This window comes from Hypanus sabinus, chromosome 16 (assembly GCF_030144855.1).
Source record: "Hypanus sabinus isolate sHypSab1 chromosome 16, sHypSab1.hap1, whole genome shotgun sequence".
Lineage (NCBI taxonomy): Eukaryota > Metazoa > Chordata > Chondrichthyes > Myliobatiformes > Dasyatidae > Hypanus > Hypanus sabinus.
In genome coordinates, this window is record NC_082721.1 from 23,782,383 (window position 1) to 23,804,399 (window position 22,017).

A 22,017-nucleotide genomic window follows, 5' to 3' on the forward strand; every position below is an offset into this window, starting at 1 on the left:
GTGGGTCTTGGGGAGGAGGTAGAAAAGGACTGTGTATGGTCTGGAGATTGCTGCTGCTGAGGGAAGGTCTCCAGAAGCAATAAGGTCAGTGACCTTTTTTAAAGTTATTTCTAGAGTCCTTGTTCTTCAAACTTTATTGAATATATTTTAAGGCAATTAGTTTCTGCCCTTTTTCTCCATCAAAGAAGAAGACTGCATAGACTTTCTTGTCTATGATTCCACTGGTGTAAAATGGTGTTTCTTCTTGATTGTGAACAAATGATTTCATGTTAAGTCCATTCATGCCAGCCACCGTTATACACAAAGCAACTTTCCATCAGAAAATGGAAGCTGGGATTTGCTATTTCCTGTTTGCTCAATTAGTGGACCGCCAACTATACCAGTTGAGATCAGTTAATTCTACACTGATATGTAATCTAGTGTACATATCTCAGTTGGATACCTCAAACAGCTAAACAGTTGTCATTAATGCTGTCTTTTTTTTCCGTAGATGTTGACTGACCTGCTGAGAGTACACAGCCTATTTATTTAAGCATTTTTTTTCAGGATCCATTTTGATATCCTTAATATCAGCCCAAAAGCAGAGTGTGGGGTGAGAAGGAAATAAATCAATTTTACATAAAAGATTGTTTCACTTTGTAATGCTTCATTTCGGCATGGATATCTGTTCAGTTCATAGAACCAGTTTTTATCCACATACAAAGGAAAGAAGGGAATATTAGATGGCAATATTGGAGTGTTTGACATTGTTTAATGCCTGCAAGTTTTGTCTCCTAGTCTCTGTTCTATGAACTGTGTTGATGATTGTGCTGAAACTCGCTGTGTACATATGAGGATCTACCTTGGGTCCACTACATTAATGCAATCATGATGAAAGCGGGCCAGCAACTACACTTCATTTCAGTTTGAGGAGATTTGTTATAGGACCATGCGACATAGGAGCAGAATTGGGCTGTTATTAAGTTGTAGAGCACTACAGCACAGACACAGGCCCTTCAGCCCATTTAGTCTATGCTGAACCGTTAATTTGTATAGTTCCATTGACCTGCACCCGGACCATAACCCTCCATATCCCTCCTATACATGTATCTCTGCAAATTTCTCTTAAATGCTGAAATCAAACCCACCTCCACCACTTGAGTTGGCAGTTTGTTCCACACCTTCACTGCCCTCTGAGTGAAGAATTTCCCCTTAATGATCCCAACAAACATTTCACTTTTCACCATTAACCCCTGACTTCTAGTTCTAGTCTCACTCAACCTCAGCAGCAAAAGCCTTCTTGCATTTATCTTACCTATACGCCTCAATTTTGTGTCTCTATCAAATCATTTCTCAATCTTCTACATTCTAGGGAATAAAGTTCTAACCCATTCAATCTTTCCCTTATAGTTCAGATCCTTAAGTTCAGGCAACATCCTTGTAAATTTTCTCTGTATTCTTTCAAGTTTATTTACATCTTTTCTGTAGGTGGATGACCAAATCTGTACACAATAATCCAAATTAGGCCTCACCAACATCTTGTACAATTTCAACATTATATCCCAACTCCTGTACTCAGAACATTAATTTATGAAGCCTAATGTGCCAAAAGGTTTCTTTACAACCCCATCTAACTGTGACACCACTTTCAAGGAATTATAGAACTGTATGCCCAGATCATTCTGTTCTACTGCACTCCTCAGTACCCTATACCACTCACAATGTAAAACCTAACCTGGTTGGTCCTGCCAAAGTGAAACATTTCGCTCATGTCTGCATTAAATTTCATCTGCCATTTTTCCAGCTGGTCCAGATTCTGCTGTAAGCTTTGCTTACAATCCACCTGTAATCTTCGTCTCATCTGCACATTTTCTGTTCAGTCCATAGTCTGCTCTGCCATTCCATCATAGCTGATTTATTATCTTTCTCAACTTGCTTTCTTCCTGTAACCTTTGGCACCGATGCTAATCAAAGACCTATCAAAATTTGCTTTAAATCTACCCATTTATGTGGCCTCCACAGCCATCTGTGACAATGAATTCCGCAGATTCATCACCCTTTAGCTGAAGGAATTTCTTCTGATCCCTGTTCTAAAAGAATGTCTTTCTATTCCGAGGCCGTGCCCTCTGGTCCTAGATTACCCCACTCTCGGATACATCTTCTCAACATCCACTCTATCTGGGCCTTTCAATGTTTGATAGATTTTAATGAGATTCCCCTTCATTCTTCTGAACTCCAGCAGGTACAGGCCCAGAGCCATCACATACTCCTCAGATGTTAACCCTTTCATTCTTGGAATTAATCTTGTGAACCTCCTCTGAACTCTCTCCAATGCCAGCACTTAATCTTTACATAAAGGGACCTAAACTGCTCACAATTCTCCCAAGTGTGGTCTGACCAATGCCTTATAAAGCCTCAGCATTACCTTCTTTTATATTCTATGTCATCAAAGACTAACAAATTTCCACAGATATACTGTTGAGAGAGCATTCTTCTCCACTGACACTTGAGGATCCTTGGCTTATATCTGCTGAAAGTGAATATGGGTTCAGAATCAGGTTTACTGCCACTGACGTTAGTCATGGAATGTGTTGTTTTGTGGCAGCCGTACAGTGCAGGCAGAAGAAATTGCTAATATTTGTGATTTTTAAAAAACAAATATGCAAAAGAGGAATAGTGAATTGGTGTTCATGGATCATTCAGAAATTTGATGGTAGAGAGGAAGAAGTAGTTCCTTAAATGTTAAATATGGGTCTTAAGACTCGTGTCTTTCCTCTCTGGTAGTAATGAGAAAAGGTCCTTAATGATGCTGCCTTCTTGAAGCACCACCTTTTGAAGATGTCCTCAGTGGCTGTGGGGGTGAGAGGGGTCATGCATGCATGATGGAGCTGGCTGAGGCTACAGACCTCTGAAGCCTCATGCCAGATGGTGGTGCAACCAGGCAGAAAGCTCTCTGTTTTACATCTGTAGAAATTTGTTTGTCTTTGGCGATATACCAAATCTCCTTAAACTCTAAATAAAGTATCACCGCTGGCATGCATTAATCGTGATTGCATTAATATGGTGGCCCCAGAATAGTTCTTTTGAGAAGCTCAAGTCAAGTAGAGTTTATTATCATTTCGACCATAAACTGCTGGTACAGTACACAGTTAAAAAATGAAACAACGTTCCTCCAGGACCCTGGTGCTACATGAAACAACACAAAACTACACTAGACTATGTGAGACAGCACAAGGCTACACTGGACTACGTAAAACGATATAAAAACTGCACTAGACTACATAAAGTGCACAAAACAGTGCAGGGCAGTACAATAATTAATAAACAAGACAATAGGCACAGTAGAGGACAAATTACAATATAATAATAAATGATGTAGATGTCCCAGAACACCCAGAAAATTAAAACTGCCGACTTTTTAATGAGCAAACACGAGGAAATCTGCAGATGCTGGAAATTCAAACAATACACACAAAATGCAGGTGGAACACAGCAGGCCAGGCAGGGTCTATAAGGAGAAGCACTGTCGACGTTTCGGCAAGGGTCTTCAAGGGTCTCGGCCGGAAACGTCGACACTGCTTCTCCTTATAGATGCTGCCTGGCCTGCTGTGTTCCACCAGCATTTTGTGTGTATTGTCTGACTCTTTAATGAGGATTGGTGTGTGTTTTCCTGAATTCCTCTTCCTGAAGTCCACAATCAGTTATTTGGTCTTGCTGATGTTGAGTGCAAGGTTGCTGTTGTGACACCTCATAACTAGCTGATTTGTCTCACCTCCTCGACATAATTTTAGATTGTGGCAACAATAGTAGTGTCATTGGTGAATTTATAGATGAAGTTTGAGCTGTGCCTATCTATAGTCATGAGTGTAGAAAGAGTAGAACAGTGGGTTAAGCATGCATCCTTGAGATTGTCAGAAAAGAAAGAGATGTAATCACTAATCCATACTGACTATTGTCTCCCAATGAGGAAGTCAAGAATCCAATTGCAGAGGGAGGTACGGAAGCCCAGGTTTTAAAGCTTATTGATTGGTACTGAGGAGATGATGGTGTTGAATGCTGAACTGTGATTGATAAACAGCAGCCTGATGTAGGTATTGTTGTCCAAGTGGTCCAAAGTCCAGTGGAGAGCCAATGAGATTGGGTGCACTGTAGACCTGTTGTGATGGCAATCAAATTGCAGTAGATCCAGGTCATTGCTTAGTCAAGAGTTAATTCTAGCCATGAACAATGTCTCAGGCACTTCATAACAGTAGATGTGAGTGCTACCAGGTGATAGCCATAGAAGCAGCTCATTTGTTCTTCTTGAGCACTGGTATGATTGATGCCCTGTTGAAGAAGATGGGAACCTCCAAATGCAGCAGGGAGAAGATGAGATGTTCTTAAAAACTCCCACCAGTTGGCAATTCATGTTCTTTCTGATCATTCTTGATTTTGTTTTAAGAACAACATGACTCCCTTTTGTTTAAACTGTGCTGATCATTATTCATGAGGAGCTGCACAAGTCAAAGATATCTTAGTGACCCATATGTTACTCTATTTCTGGATAATGGGACTGACCGGTTCAACACGGTGTATCATATCAAATGGTCATTTCTGATGACTTTCATTTCTTCTAGACAAGTTATTGGGAACCACATATTTCCCAAATTTCAAAAAGCATCTCTCTTAACACTTTACTACCTAGGATAGTCAATTTAATTTCTGTTTCTGATGATCAGTTATCCCGTTCACAGACTGGAGTGGAAGCAAGTCATGTTCAAATCTATGGAACTAAGAAAAGAAAAAAATATATTTAATTAGTTGAAGATCTGCCTGGCATTGTTTTATTTATGACAATGGCCCCATTGCAACTACTACTATTCAGTGTATGTTATTTAATATTATAACATCAAAGAAAAGATAAATGGTTTGATCAGCCTCTGAAATCTGCTTCCTCATTCAATAGGATCATAGTTCTCTCCTGTCTTAATACTATTTTTCTGCTCCCTTCACATATTCCTTTGAAGACTTTTGTGGCTAGAAATCCTTTTCCTCTTTAAATATATTTTGTGACTTGTTCTTAGCCTTCTGTGACAGAGAATTTTACAAGTTTACCACCTTTAAAGTTAAAAAATTCTGCATTTCAGTCCTAAATAATCTAATCCCATATTCTACACAATAGGAGGAAGCTGTTCAGCTGTCAGGGATGCAATTATATTAGTTTTATTTGGATGTACTACTGAAACTTGCTCTTTCTTGTACCAACCCAACACCTTTGATTTTTTTTCATTAACCTCTCAGCATACATTAGGTTCTAGAAGGAAACTAGAGACACTGGATGAAATCTGCGGCACTGATGACACCAGAGTCCTGGACTGAACCCAGATATCTGGACCTATCTGGTCCTAGAACACATTCCTAAACAGAAGAAACGTTCACCCTACATGTAGACTTTTTTAAAATATTTCAGATGATCTGCTCTCATTCTTCAAAGCTCTAGTGAATACAAACTTAGATGATCCAGCCTCTCCTCGTATAACGGTCCTAACATCCAAGAATCAGTAAGCCATTGATGCACAGTATCAATAGCAATTGCATTTCTTCATAGAGGAGACTGAAATACTAAGGCGCTGTATAGTCATCGTAAGATATCCAAGCTCCAGTACCCAAAGCCTTTTGCGGTGGAGGGCAATATACACATTGCCTTTTTAATTGCTTTCTTCAGTTGAATGTTTGCTTTCATCCATCCCAGAGTCATAGAAAAGTACAGGATAGAAGCAGACTCTTCGGCCCACTTAATCCATGCCAAACCATTTAAACTGCCTACCCTCATCAACCTGCACTAGGACCATAGCTCTCCATACCCCTACCATCCATGCACCTATCCAAATTTCTCTTAAACGTTGAAATCGAGCTCACATGCACCATTTGTGCTGGTTGCTTGTTCCACACTCTCACAACCCTGTGAGTGAAGAAGTTTCCATCATGTTCCCTTTGAACATTTCACCTTTCACCCTTAACCCATATCCTCTAATAGTCATCCTACTCAACCTCAGTGAAAAAAGGCATTGACCCTATTTATTCCCCTCATAATTTTGTATACCCCTATCAAATCTCCTCTCAAACCTCTGTGATCCAAGCAATAAAATCCTAACCTATTCAATCTTAATCTTATAACTCAGGTCCTCCAGACCCAGCAACATTCTTGTAAATTTTCTCTGTACTCTTTCAACTGTATTTACATCTTTCTTGTAGGTGGTGACCAGAACTGCACACAGTACTCCAAATTAGACCTCACCAATGTCTTGTACAGCTTCAACATGATATCCCATCTCCTGTAGGCCAGTGTGCCAAACAAAAGCTTTCTTTTTACGACCCTACCTACTTAGATCAGTTTAGAAGACATCCAGATCCTTTAGGAAAATTTCATGTACAGCCCATCACCATTTAAGCTATTCTCTGCGTTTCTGTTTTTCTCAGGAACAAGCAACTTCACATTCACTTATAATATCCTGCATTTGCTGTGTATTTGCTCACTCAACTTGTCAAAATCATCTTGAAGTCTGTTGGCAGTTTCACAACTCTCAGTCCCACCTAATTTCATTTCATTGGCAAACTTAGAAATGTTGAATTCCATTTCCTTATCAAAGTTATTGATCTATATTGTAATAACTGAGGCCCAAGCACTGAACCCCACAAGAATCACTGGTTGCCACGCTGAAAGAGACCAGTCTTTCGATCAGTTTCCAAGCCATGCCATTGTTTTATCTCAATCTCATGCACTGTAACTTCCTTTCCAAAAATTCATCAAAGGTCTTCTGAAAATCAAATATGCCACTGTCACTAGTTAGTTCTCCCTTATATTTTCTGAACAGTTACATTGTCAAAATCTCCATAGGTCTATCGAACGTAGTTTCCCTTTCATAAATCCATGTTTAACCATGTTGATATTTTCTGAGTATCCTTTTAACAGGCACTGTATAGTATGGAATTTTCTCAACTACTCATGTTAAACTGACCAGTTTTTTTTAGTTTTCTTTACAATGATGGGGCTATATTCCCCACTGCTCAATTTACAATGGCTGCTCCATAATCTGTAGAATTTTGGAAATGACAATCAATGGCAGTACATTTCCGTGACTGCTTTTAGTAATGGTGTCCTATCTATCTCTCCCCCCCACCCCCAGAAGTGTCTGTAAATTAAAACTCTTATTTTCCTCCTTTCTCAGTTCTGATGAAGGGTTTTTAACCCCAAACTTTCTCTCTTTCTAGGCAATTTACCTGATCAGCTGTGTTTCTAGAATTTTTTATTTATTTTAATTTCCTGGGCAGTAAATTTCTTTGATCTGATTAAATGTTGTTCTTCTGCTAGTAGAATGTTTGATGTAAAGGGATTTGTATTCTGGCAATATGCTGGTTCTTTTTTTCTGGATTATTGGTTGTCGGAGGCATTGAAACTGTGAGCTAGTTATCTGATGATTAAAGAATTTAATGAGGGTCCATCTAAATTAGAGGCATATGCAGTGCTCTTGGTTCTCTAGTTACTATTTCCATACCACTCACCTAGTGTGATCCCTCTGTGGTATTTACGAGCCTGTACTGTGCATGCTGAGCTGGAACGACAAACATCCCAGTAACTTTGACCCTTACTGATTTGTGACTGAATCCAATCACCAAATTGACCACCAGTTGTTGGGTGAAACAGGACAATTGGAATATTCATGCGATTATAGGGGTAGTTGGTTACCAATTGTGCTCAGCTAGTGCTTAACCATTTCTATTTTTCAGTTACCTCTGCAAGCACAAACTCATATCTGTCAACCCTTTACCATACTGTTGTCACTGTAGTATCATTTCATTTTATCATTTGCTACAGAAAGCCAAAGGTATGCTTGCCTCGTGCTCGGGACTAGTTTGCATCAGGGAATTGCATCATTTGTGTCTTGGGTCAGCTGGGAATGGCATTTTTATTTGGCAATGCTCAATGCACTGCTTAGTCTCCAGCTGGCAATATCCATCTAAATGGGTGTCTCATCAGTAACGGTAACTTGATTTCATGATAGACATCTCCCGCTGCCTGATAAGAGTTGTGTTGGCAGTGAACACATGTGGTGTCTATAACCTTAATCACATTGCTGAAGATGATCTGCAGCTATGTAGGTTCTTCATAACAATGTCCAAAGTATCTAGTAACTGCAAATATTTTTTCAAGATAAGGACAACATAACAACTCGTTGTGTAGCACCTTTGACTTAGAAAGATACCCCATGGCACTTCACAGGCATGATTTAAAAAAAAGTCAAATAAGGATTTGTAAGGCCAGAGAGGCAGATTTTAAGAAAGGATGGTTCAACCCAGAAGAGTTCAAAGAGGGAATTGCAGAGGTCAGAACTTTCTGGGTCAGTTGAAGGTACAGAGAAACAATTAAAATTGGGAATGTTCAAGTGACCAAAACTGATCGGAGTGGATTGTCAAACTGGAGTAGGTCAGAGAGGGATGAGACTACATAGAGGTGTTAAAATGTCAATGAGGATTTTAAAATTTGAGCCCTTCATTAAACTGAGGTCCAATATTTCTTGAAGATCTCAAGAGTCTATTAGTATTAGCTTAGAAACAACAAGGGTACAGATAAGGGTTTCAGCAGCAGATCAGCTGAGACATGGCCAGAATGAATTAGATTCCTTCAGTGCTAAATATTGAAACCATTGTGGTTCAGCTACAGTGCAGAAGTTTGTGAACCCAGTAACAATCAAAGGGATATAAGTTAGTCCTTGCTTGGTATTACTGATGCTGCGTAATCTGCTTTTGTTTTTGGTTTGGTTTCCTTGTGTTGTGTGATTTTACTTTTCTATCAGTCCTCACACTGTCCTGGTTATTAATATTAAAATCAGATCAGCTGGGGCCAGAGACATCCCATATTCTGATCTCTGGTGTGGGCTACCTTGGTATCATCCCAGTCTTCATGATTAGCTTTGTAACTTTAGCAGCAAGGTAATAATTTATGGTGTACTGCAGCAACAAAGAAACTTAAAATCTTTGAAGTTGAGACTGGGTTCAGAGTTGTCTACAGTTTACTCCAGTAGGATGGTTAATTTTTAGATCTGGAAAGCTGAGTTTTACAGAAGGGGCCAAAGGCAGTTCAAAATCTTCACACCACCATGAGTTGATACCATCAGCAAAGCAGGATGGGGTAGTAGGGTGGAGGAGCAGACAGTTTTGTTTAATTTTCACCTATATGAATATTCTAATCATGTTTGTTTACATCTTTATTGTGCCTTGGTTGCAGATTATCTACAAGTTTTCTCAAACCTGTACTGGCGTTGTGTTCAAATTCATGATTGAGTCTGACAGTTCAATTAAGGCTGATTTATGCTGTGTATTTCTGCACATGAAGCTCTAAGTAAATGTTCCAGCATCTGTGTGGATAGCAAGAAGAATTGATTTTCATCTTTTATATCATGGTGTTTTTACCGTTGTGACTGGAAAAAAAAGTCAAATATTTGCAAAGTTAGAAATCCTTTACGTTCTGTCTTTTCTGAAGAATTATTTATTGAGACATTTAAAAAGGAATTTGTTTTATTTATGTAGATAGTACATGGATTTAGCCAAGATGGTTGCTATTTTGTTGAGTTTAGCTGCCTTCAGCATCACAATTTAGGTCTGAGGATGTCATCTTCCCAGTGTCTGCAGACTCCATCAAATGGCTCATTGCTGTTTTTCTGCATAATCTCTATCAGCTTCACCCTCGTTAGATTAACATGTCCAAAAGCAAGGCCGTTGGTAGACTTCCTGTACACAAGGCGTCAACGACTGTCTTTCAATTTGAGGATATCTGAACTAGTTTCAAAGTTCTTGGGTTGCCTTTAAAACAGAGAGTTCAAAATGCTGTTGACCTCTTCTGACAGCAGAACATGACAGTGCCACCTTCTTCCCCGTGCCTTTCTTTGCTTTCTATGGGTCATGCAATTTTGGCATGAGATGCAGCAATGCACTACTGATTCTTTCCAGGTTTGCCAGAAAATGATCAACCTTGATCAACCAATGATCAGTGATGAATACAGTGCATGATATGGTTGTGCTGTTTTTAGGTAAAAAGGAACAATTCATGACATGAATCAACTCATTTTGGCTGAAAAGTATGACTAACCTGAGTGCCCTGGGTAAGGATGGCTGGATGCTTTTTCTGGTTAGCTGCCAGTGATTAGTAGTGTTCCTTAGCAATCAGTACTGGGACAGCTACTTTTCACGTTGTTAATGATTTGGGTAATGGAATTGATGGCTTTGTGGCAAAGTTTGCAGATGATATGAAAATAGGTGGAGGGGTAGGTAGTGCTGAGGAAGCAATGTGATTGCAGCAGGACTTAAACAAATTGGAAGAATGGGCAAAAAGTGGCAGATGGAATACAGTTTTGGGAAATGATTGATAATACATCTTGCTAAAAGGAACAGTAGTGCAGAGTATTATCTAAATGTGGAGAAAATTCAAACACCAGAGGTGCAGAGGGATTTAGGAGTCCTCTTGCAAGATTCCCAGAAGGTTAATTTACAGGTTGATGCTGTGGTAAAGAAGACAAATGCAATGTTGGCATTTATTTCAAGGGGAGTAGAATATAAAAGCAAGGAGATAATACTGAACCTTTATAAGGCACTAGTCAGGGTGCACTTGGAGTATTGTCAACAGTTTTGGGTCCCATATCTCAGAAAGAATGTGTTGTCGTTGGAGAGATTCCAGAAGAGGTTCTCGAGGATGATTCCAGGAATGAAGGGGAGCATTTGGCAGCTTTGGACCTGTACTCACTGGACTTTAGAAGAAAGTGGGGGGGGGGGGGGGCGGGCAGGGAATCTCATTGAAATGTACCGAATGTTAAAAGGACTAGATAAAGTGGATGTGGAATGGATGCTTCCTATGGTGTGGGTATCCAGAATTGAGGGGTGACCTTTTAGATAAGAGATAAGGAGGATTGTTTCTAGCCAGAGAGTAGTGAATCTGTGGAATGCTCTGCCACAGACTGCAGTGGGGTCCAAATCCGTGGGTATACTTAAGACGGAAGTTGATTGTTTCCTGATTGGTCAGGGCATCAAAGGATATGGCAAGAAAGCAGGTGTATGGGGTTGAGCGGTATCCAGGATCAGCCATGATGGAATGGTGGAGCAGACTCAATGGACTGAATGGCTTAATTCTGTTCCTATGTCTTATGGTCATTTAGAATGATCTATTTCATGTTTTATGTTATTCCTTCAGTGCAAGTCCAACACTAATAAATTATTGTGTATGAGTGTCTAAGATAGGAATTGGACTGGTTGAGGTCTCTGCAGAAAAAGGTAAGTGATGTCACAAATGTCTTTAAAACAATCCATGCGCTAATTAAGGTGTAGTCACTATAGTAATAGAAAATGCAGCAGCCAATTTTCACACTGTAGTGGTATAAAATTAAGCATATTTTTTATGTTTGGTCGGAGATAATTTCCCTGTTCTCCTTGGGAGAAACCAGTTAAGGATCTTTTATCTTGACCAGAAAGAGCCCACAATTTCAGTTTAATTTGTTTTTAAAGACAGCACCACAGCCACTACAACACTTCCTACGTTCAGCAGTGCATTGATTCCTGGGATTTCGTGTCCTTGAATCCCTGGGAACTGCTAATCCACACACTTCTGACTGGGAGGTCAGAGATTTACCCACTGAACTGAAACAGCAGCTGACACATTAGCTTTCCTGTTCATTAAGTTTGGCCATCTAGACAAATATCCATGTCAGTGTCTCTGCAGCTGTGTCCTAATGAGTTGATTCCAGTAGGAAGGAAGAGTGGGGTCAGTGTAGGTTAAGGGGTGGGAGGAGGGTGTTCGTGGGATGAATTAAATCTATTTCTCATCCATCAGTTTGATGTAGCTGCACGTAGCTAAGGTCAGAAACTTCTCTTATCGTATGAGACTGCAGTTATAATTGGAATGATTTGTAAATCAAGATACGTTTTTTTCTTGGAGTGGGGAAGTGGCAGTGGCATGAAGATGTGTAAAAGTAAATTCACAACTACTGACCTATCTTATTTGAGTAGTAGTTTGAAGAATACATCTCCTGATGCTCTGACATATCATCAGTGATGTAACCTGAGGTCATTGGGTGCTTTGGGTTTTTCACCCATGCGAACCAGCTATGGTTGACCATCCCATGACTTGTGTTCAAGTAGAATGTGCTGCAGATCCCCATGGACTTGCTCTTTCATCCAGAGTCGTCTTGAGACTTTGCTGCCTCAGTAAAGTTACCAGTGCTTCTCTGCCTCCTTGTTTAATGGAAAAGACTGCAAGCTCTGGTATGAATTTCTTTGTGTGCCACATTTAGCTAAAGAAGGAATTTGCATTATATAGATGTCGTTCATATCCACTAGATTTATGTTTGAAGCTCACTGGACTTCACTGGTGATAGATTATATTGCCTATTCCTAACTGTCTTTGAGAATATGGCAGTACCTCTTGGACTGCCAAGAGTTTGTGTACTATTGAATGCTTGCCAGACAATTTTAGAATGCATTTGAGAGTCAGGCATATTGCTAATAGTTTGGAATATAAATTAGCCACCCTGGCTGAAAAAACAGCAGAATTCCTTGCTAGTTGTACCGTCACCATTGCTGATGCTAGAATTAGAACTCTTTCCTGGTGAAACTGAACATAGAGCTAGACAACTGTCTTGTGGGGCATCTGCACTCTGGCCTAAAGTGCCATCCTGTGCTTCTGTTGTATGTCATTTTAACTCTCCTTCCCACTCTCATGCTGACTTGTCTATCCACAGCACCAGCATTGCTAAAGCGAGGTATTTTTCTTTACAAGTTTACCAATCCACCTAGCTTCTCCTCCCTTTGTTCCACCTTTCCCATCCACCCCTCCTCCCAAGTGGTTCCATCTACCCAGATCTCCTCCCCATTTGGTTCCACTTGTCATCCACCAGCCTCTACCCCACTCTGACTTGTACCGGCAATCCTTCCTCTCAGTCCCAATACAGGTCCTTGGCTCAAAACCTCAGCTTAAACCTTCTGATTTACAGATGCTGTTTGATGTACTGAATTCTTCCAGCATTTTCAGTTTTTGTTCCAGGTTCTTTTGTATTCACTTGCAGTACTCACTTGAAGGAGGTGAAGAATCACCAACTTCCTAAGGAGAGAACCTGATGCCTGGAAGGCGAAACTACCGCCTCCATCATCTTTAATGGTTGGGGGGTGGGAGGGAGTTCACCACGTTCTAGCCCCAATGGAAGGGAGCTTGACTCCCGCCTCCCCTTGACTATAGTTGCTTCTATACTCTCTGAATGTAAAGCTTAGAATCTCATCTGTTTTTATAATGGCTTTCTCAGGCTCACTTGCCATTTTCAAACTTGCTTATACACTCAGTAGCCACTTTAATAGGTACACCTGTACACCAGTTCATTAATATAAATATCTAATCAATTTATCATGAGACAGCAACTCAATGTATAAACGCATACAGACATGGTCAAGGGATTCATTTGTTGTTCTGACCAAACATCAGAATGGGGAAGAAATATTATCTAAGTGATGCTGGTTGTAGAATGATTATTGGTGCTAGATGTGGTGGTTTTAGTATCTCAGAAACTACAGATCTCCTAGGATTTTCATGCACAACAATTTCTAGAGATTACAAAGGATGATGTGAAAAACAAAAAATCATCCAATGAGCAGCAGTCCTGTTAGCAAAAATGCCTTGTTAGTGAGAGAGCTCAGAGGAAAATGGCAGACTGACAGCAACTCAAATAACTATGTGTTAGAGCAGTGGTGTGCAGAAGAGCATCTCTGAATGCAGAACACATCAAACCTTGAAATAGATGGGGCTACAGCAGAAGAAGATCATGAACATACATAAGGTACAGGAGATACCTAATAAAATGGCCATTGAGTTTATATGGTCCTAAGTCTTTCTTTAGATTACGTGGCTTGTCCTGGTACTTTCACTTCACAATCATTGGTGTTATATTTTGTTACCACATCTCTATCCATTACGCAACCTTTCCTTTTTTTTTACTTCTTTCACAATTCTCCACACTTTATTCCACGTTTTAAAGTTTTGCACCAAATGTACATGCAGTGCATTGCTTTTTACAGTGAAATCTGAGTTAATATGTTCTCTTGATTATTTGTTAGGCTAGCTAAGGAATACATGTTGAGTAAAACAACAACTCCATAAGTGCCATAGGGTCTTTTACATCAATATATATGTAATATAGGACTCTGTGAGGTGTTGCTTGTAAAAGTACTACAGCATGCCATTGAATAGACATGGAAGTAAATGTTAGTATTTATCTTTGACATATTTGGGAGACGTGGTTTTGTACTTTCAGCTGTTGCAATCTTTCAGCGATGCAATGTAATATGTACTTGCAATGGGCAATAACATTTTAAAACTGAAGCAAACTGACTTTTGGCATAAAACACAATGGAAAGTTAACTGCAATTGCTTTCTTAAGTCTTGAGAAATTTAGTGAGATTCTTGTATTGCTGTCAAAAAGCAGTTTATTTCGCATGCTACTGCAAAGTCTGGTTACTTCACCTGCTGCTTTTAAATCATTTTTTTGAGTAGTCCATTTTGGGGAAAATGTGCAAAATGCTGTTTTGAGAAAATTAGTAGCTGACATGGACTCCTGAGTGACTATGTTGATTGTTTTGTGGATGCCTGACACTTCCCCATTGAGATCCGTGATAATCACTACAAAGAGTGATAAGTACAGGTATCCAGAGGTGAAGTGTAGTATCCTGCGCATGCTCCATTTAACCCTGGGACCACACCCTCTGTCGGTATTTCTATCTGTTCTTGTTTAGGAGATAATGGTCTCTTTTTCATTTCTCATGTCCATGGAAAGAAGGAGTTCCATCTGCCCACTTACTGCACCTATATTGTCATGCAGGCACTGTGCTTCTGAAACACTTGGCTAAATTGTGGTTTGTGACTAAGCAGGTTTAATTTAAGCCATGCCTCTGGCTTTAATATCTGCATAAATAAGAAGAGAAATTAGTTTCCATTGAGACTGAGGTTATTTTAACCATTTCTTGTGGGATGGTGAGATTGGGAGGAGCATAAGCAGGTAACTACAAGGTGACCTGTTTGCTGATGGAATTTGGTAGCCAAAGAGTTAACAAAATAACTTAAGAACAATAGGACTAAACCATTCAATCATTTCAGTCTTCTCTGACATTCATGGTCAACCTTCTATTTTATTGTGACTACCATCTTACTTCTACACTCACGATTCCACTGGAGTCCAAAAATTTGTTCATATTAGTGAATGTACTCAATTATCGAACATCCCGAGCCCTCTGGAATGGTGATTTTTCAAAGATTTACAATCCTCTCGAGTGAAAAAACTTCTCAGTGCAAGAGGCTGGATTGCCCTTTCTTGAGGAAATTATCAATAGTTTTTCGATTCTAAAACCGAACTAAGCACCCTCACAACATCTCCTGGTCAAGGATTAGGAATTTTATATTTTTAGGATGATCAACTCTCCTTTAACTTACAGTGACAAGCAGGATCCCAGCACTTATCGGTCACAGTACTTTTCCGCTTCAAGCCTGTAATCTTTTCAAGCCAGTGTTCTTTTTGATCTGATTCTGAGTGCTTTGACCAGGGTAACAACTGCCACAAAGCCCGTTGTTATGAGGCAATATAGTATTAACCAGTAAACTGCATGATATTGGCTAATTTTTCTCTGTCTTCCTCATGGAGGAAGAGTGAAAAAGAAGAATGTGAGTGATTGGTGGCATGGTTAATTTACAGACTTTTCTGAATCTGTGAATTACTTTTTGTTCTATTGCCCCTTTAATTTTTTCCCTTTCCTTGACTGAATACCATAAACAAAAGCTCACTGAAAAGGACACTTTTGCCCACTTACACAATCTGCAGTAAACCAACAACTCATATTAACACAAACAAAATGCTGGTAGAACACAGCAGGCTAGGCAGCATCTATAGGGAGAAGCGCTGGTCAGGTCTCGGCCCAAAACGTCAACAGCGCTTCTCCCTATAGATGCTGCCTAGCCTGCTGTGTTCTACCAGCATTTTGTGTGTGTTGTACCAGCATTTTGTGTGTGTTGTTGTTTGAATTTCCAGCATCTACAGATTTCCTCGTGTTAACTCACATTAATGTTGTGCTGCTTGATGTAGATGCAGCCGAAAGGTTCTTAAAGGGGAGAAAATTGGGCACTGTGGCAAAGCGAGAGAGAATTAAAAGAATAGCGGTGAATTAAAATATGTGGTGATTATGGTGATAGTCTTAAAGAAGAAACTTGGGCTTGAGCATTTTCATTTATTTTGAGAATGTATTTGGCTGTTGTCCTGGTATCCGTCATGTCCAGGTAACTATCTTGTAGTGTGATTTGCATAGCTAATAATAGCCTTTATTTCAGGGTGCCATTCCAATTGTATTGATCTGTGTCCATGTGTGTCTGTGTGCTTAGTCTGTGCAGCAGAATGTACACTCAAATCAATTATCTAAAACCTCCCTGCCCTTAGCCAATACCTCTTTCCATCAAGTCTATGCAGTAATTTGATGTGTAATGGAAACCCCATGTTAAAAGAATTTATGCACCTCAGAAATGGAGTGGAAACAAGTTATCCTTGACCCTGGGGGACTTCCTAAGAAGGAGATAACTGTAGAACAGTTTAATCTGCTTTTGTGAATGTCATACAGGAACATCTCCTTCTTAGGAACAGGTCTGATCTGTTGAGCAAGCTTGGCTACTTACATAATCAAGTTTTTTTTAGACTTTTTTTATTTGGCTACAGCACATACAGGGGCTTGTTGACCAGTTGGTGACGTTAATTGCCAGTTAATATCTTGCTCTTGTTTCTAAAATGAACCACTGATGATGTTAAGATGGTACTTTGTTTCTAGTCTTGTCATTAATATTTAAGAATAATTTGGAGTGCTGTCATAGCAAACATCAGAACTGGAGGCTTAATTTGATCTCTCACCCATTTTACTGTATCACATTGAACTCCAAAGTACGCTGAACAATACTTCAAACCTTTGCTTTAAGCCCCAAGCCACTCACCAGCGCCCAGATCTGGTCCCTGACCTGAACATCTTGCTCTGCAACCACCCTTCCTTCAGTTCAGCATTGGAATTAGGTGTTTTCATTTCCTGAAACACATGTTCTACATTTCCTTCCTTAAAAGTTTCCTAGTTCTGGTTTAATGCCTTCCTTAGAATTTAGTTACCTCCTCCTTGGCTTAACAGATATTATTTTGTGACATGCCTGGCATACACTCGATGGAACAATCGACTTTTATTATCGCAGCAAATTTTCTGATTCCAGAGGTTTTTCGTTAAAGGCGTATTATGTAGGTGTGCGCTGTTCTTGTCTAATTTTAGACTGTACGAGGAGATAATTCCACATTTTAGTAACACAGTGTCCCACACATTTTTCTTCTCTTTGAGTCACAAAGTTGTGGATTCAGATTTCACACTACAGACATAAGCATATAATCCTGGCGAATTCTCTAAACTACTAAGGGAGTTATTTTGAAAGAAAAATTAAACCATCTTCTAAGTCAGGCACAGAGTAGGCTGGAGGAACTCAGTGAGTCAGGTAACATTAAGCAGGGGAATAAGCATACAATGTTTATGGGCGAGGCCCTTGATCAGGATTGGAAAGAAATGGGGCGCAGAAGCCCTAAAAGAAGATGGGTGGGTGGGGGTGGGGGGGGGAGGAGGACAACCTGGCAGGTAATATGTGAGAATAGGTGAGGATGGAGGTGGGTATGTGGGATGGGGGGTGGGTGGTGAAGGGTTGAAGTAAGAAGCTGAGAGGGGATAGGTGAAAGAGGTGGGAGAATAATAAAGGACAGTGGACCATGAAAGAGAAGGAAGGAGGAGGTGATGGGCAGGTGAGAAGAAGAGGAGGTGTAACCAGAATGAGGAGTGGAAAATGAGAGGAGGACTTGGAGAAATTATTGGAAGTTAACATCAATGTTCATGCCATCGGGTTGGAGGCTACCCAGACAGCATATCAACCTGAGTTTGGCTTCATCGTAGCAATAGAGGACATGTGATAGACAGACATGTCAGAAAGAGAATGGGAAGTCCCATGGAATATGGGTAGGCTTTGTAGTCTGTATTTTTTGGCTGTTTAATTTTTCAGGTGGTCTTTCAGTGGAAAAAAGATCATTAGGAAGGATGGAATAAATGTTGTATCGCAACCAACATTTATTCCGAATCAATATTTCTGAAACAGATTACATGACCATTTGTCACATTGCTGTTTGTGACAGTTTATTGTGCACAAATTGTCTGCTGTTTTCTAAGTTACAAGAATACCTAGATTTCAAAAATACAGCATGGCTATTTTTTTTAAACTTCTTAACTGCAGGCACACAAGAATTAATTTGCTTGGAGCCACCTGCAAAAGTTTGAAACTCAATCATAAGGTACTCTGTTTGTTATTTTACAAAAACAAAATATTACAATTGCTAGAAATCTGAAATGAAGGTAGAGAATACTGAAATATTCAGCAGTTGGGGTAGCATATGCGGAGAGAGAAAAACAGAGCTTAAGGTGGAACAAAAACAATTTGCGGAGGAACCTAGTAGTCAAGCAGCATCTGTAAAAGGAGGTGGAGATTCTCACATGAAAGATAGAGAGAAGAGATGACCAATATAAAGAGGTGAGAGGGAAAGGAGGTTTGGGGCAAGAGCTAGCAAGCAATAGGTTGATCCTGGTTGAGCAGTGGTGATTGGCAGTGGGAGGAGGGAAGGGTAGAAATAGAGATAAAGGTTGGGAGGTGTTACATGAAGCCATCAGTGGGCTGCACTTACTGGAATCTGATAGGAAAAGGGAAGGGGGGGGGTCTAGAATCAAATAAGGGAGGTATCATGGGCAGATAGGAACTGTAGAATGAGGGAACCCAGTGGGTGTGTGCATGGATGATAGGCTGATGGAGTAAGTCGAAGGAGGGGTGAGGGGATTTGGGTGTGTGTAGGGGGGCCTGGGTAGACCAGGTGGAGAGAAAAAGGTCGGAGGAGTGTGCAAGTTACCTGAAATCAGAGAATTTCCTTTTCATTGCTTCACATTCAGGACTACCCCCCTCTAAGGTGGCTTGAATTTCCATTAGGTATCTCTCCAGCATCTTTCATTTTGCAGAACTGGCCTGTCAGATTGATGTTGGATGCAGTCGAGTCTCAGTGACAGTTCCATATTGTACCAAGTTGAGAAGCCGATTGCAATTCATGTGAATGGGATTGCTTACCTTCAAGACTGCATCAATTTGTTTTATTCTTCTTAGCTTTCTATTTGTTATGTATTTCACTTGCTAAATTGCTTACAGAGTTGTATTTCAACTGTATAATTTTATTTATTTAAATCTATTTGAACTATTTGAAATGTCACTAAGTACTGGATTATTTTAAAAGTTGAAGCTGCCATTAATAGTACTGCCCATAAAATCCAAGAGTTTGGTTCTAAGAGTAGGATGTCAGATTCTGTTGCGCCCAAAGTCTGGTCCCCACCCGTACCTACTTGTGGAAGGGGAGGGATAGTAAAAGCCTTTGTTACTACCGATGCCACTAGAACTGCTACTAGTGAGAGATGCTGTGGGATTAGAGTCTATTCAGAATGTAGGTACCAGATCTGATTGAACATAAACCAACCCACAACCCAAAATGATGATGAATGAATGGTCAATAACTTGAAATTTTCAATCTGCTCCTCTACACAGATGAAGTCCGAAAATCTGTATTTTTGTTAAATTTTCTGATGCTATTGCTTTGAATGTATGTTGTCTAGACGTGGCAGAGCACCTCTCCACTGAACAAATATCATCTGAATAGACTGACAGTATAATACTTTTATTGAAAGTAAAACACTCACTTTGTGCTGACTAATGATTTCAGCTAAGTTACCTTTTTAGGATGAGGCACATACTCTCAGTTCTCTGAACTGAAGATGCCATCGCTGGTTTTTTTGCATGACTTGAAAAGCTGCACAGTCAGATGTCTACTCTGTTAACACAGTCAATAGCATCCTAAGACGCCGTATGGAAAAATGAGGTGTCTCCTGCATTAGATTCATAACAGGGTGAATTAATATACTCTGTGGTTTAATACTTGCTGGTACATTTACTCTTTAGATCATCTTACCAGTTGCATTCTTGTAGCACTTTACTGCATCATCCACGATCTTTTGGAATCTGTTGTGGACTAACTGTTGTTTACAAGGAAGGTCAAGTCCAGGGACCTTTACTGTAGGATAAGTCATATTCGTTCCATGCATTGGATATACTCCACAACTCCATCTATCCAGGTAGTGATTTTGTATGCATGGTATGGACATTGATTACTGTTTTCTTCAATGTCTGGCGTGATTTTAGATGTTTTTGTGGTGGTGTTCACTGTGCTGGCATTTTTTTAATTGACCACAGAATCCTAGGCTCCAACATTTGTAGATATTTCCCTTGTACTCGTGTCTGAATGCAGGCTGACCAATAATAGTATGCTCTTCAGTTCCAGAATGATGACACTAAACATATCTTCTTGTACTTGCAGTGATTACTAATGATTATTTTTGTTATCTTCATCAGCCTGCTTTGTACTCCTTGTACTGGCCTGTGTCCGAAGATATGCTCTGTGAATATAAAGACCATAGAATCTGTGACAGCTGCTCAGGACCTGCGAGGCTGCACCGTCATCAAAGGCAGCTTGATCATCAACATCCGTGGAGGAAGTAAGTATGGGAAACCTGTTGAAGGAACTCAGCAGGTCAGGCAGCATCAACGGAGACAAAAGAATGGTCCACATTCAGGTACAAGGTCTCGATCCGAAACACTACCTGTGCAGATGCTGCTTCTCCAAGTGAGACCCCCCAGCAGCGCCTTTGTTGCTCCAAATACCAGCATTTGCAATCTCAGGATGTTGTTGTATTTCTCTTGTACTGCTGCCTCAGTGTGGGTGAACTTATAAAACATTTTCAAACCAATGTGTTTACTGTTCTTATACTTAAACATGTGCACATAATTTTGGCAGTATATCTGGCTTGCCAGATTCCCCATAGGAAGAAGAAAAATGTAAGAAACTAACTTTTTTTCCCTCAAAAATAGTCTCCTTCTTAACACCAGTCTTAGCCTTTCATAAAAGTGCTGGCTGACTATTTACTGTGGTTCCGTCCTGTTGATGACATCCATGCTGTGAATCTTTTCCCACTGACCAACTGGATGAATCTTAATACCAACAAAAGTTTCAGTAGGTAATTGGTGAAGTTCCAAAACATTAAGTGATGAAACTTAATATTTCTCTTTCATCTTGAGTTCTTCTCCACAATCAGATTATTAGTTGCATTAGATATGTGTTTAATACAGTTTTGACTCCATATTTTTTGAAATCCATGGTAAGTAAGAATTATATTCTTGCTTCTGAAAGCTTTAATTATTTTAGCATACAGTTGCTGATTTTTAAAAAAATATAATAAATGTCTCTTTAACTGAAGGCATCGAAAAGGCCTCTTAGGAATTATTGGCTGAAGCTCTGGGATTTTTAGGGTGAAGATTCAGCATTATGCCTTGACTTATTCGGTTCCTGCAGCTTCTCACTGGCCCGTGATATCCGAATGAAAGACTCAAAATACCCTGCTGTTAAGAGCTGAGCGGATGTTGCTCAGAGATGAGAAGAGTCAGGGCAGAGCTACACAGTGGGAAGGGCAAACAACAGAAGAAGGAAATAAGAGTGCTGAGAAAGACAGTATGAAAGCTGCATGTCCCCTGCATCCCATAACGAATTTTAAAGAAGAATGAGAAGTTCTGTTAGAATTATATAGATTGCTATGGGAGCTACAGACAGCTTTAACATAGAAAATACCTTAAGATGTTTAAAGGATAATTGTTGTATTTAAAGGGTACTTAAGGTTGTTAAAGGATACAGTAATTCAGGTTGCTTAAAATAAATTAGCTATGGAGAAATCTGTAGCAATATGAAACAAAGACCTGACCAGATACGAGAAAATTAAATGAGAGTGGAGATCTTTGCATCAATTGTGTCAAAGCCATCACACTTTAATGTATAACAAGCTTCA

At 39.8% G+C, this 22,017-nt stretch overlaps 1 protein-coding gene across 2 annotated transcripts in view; it reads left to right on the forward strand.

Moving 5' to 3' along the window:
* The window catches only part of LOC132406081 (insulin receptor-like), a 217,360-nt gene that overhangs the window by 141,400 nt on the left and 53,943 nt on the right, over positions 1-22,017 (forward strand). For both annotated transcript variants that reach the window (XM_059991287.1, XM_059991288.1), the window contains exon 4: positions 20,534-20,676. In XM_059991287.1, the coding sequence (XP_059847270.1) occupies positions 20,534-20,676 (143 nt within the window). The remainder of the gene's footprint in view (positions 1-20,533; positions 20,677-22,017) is intronic.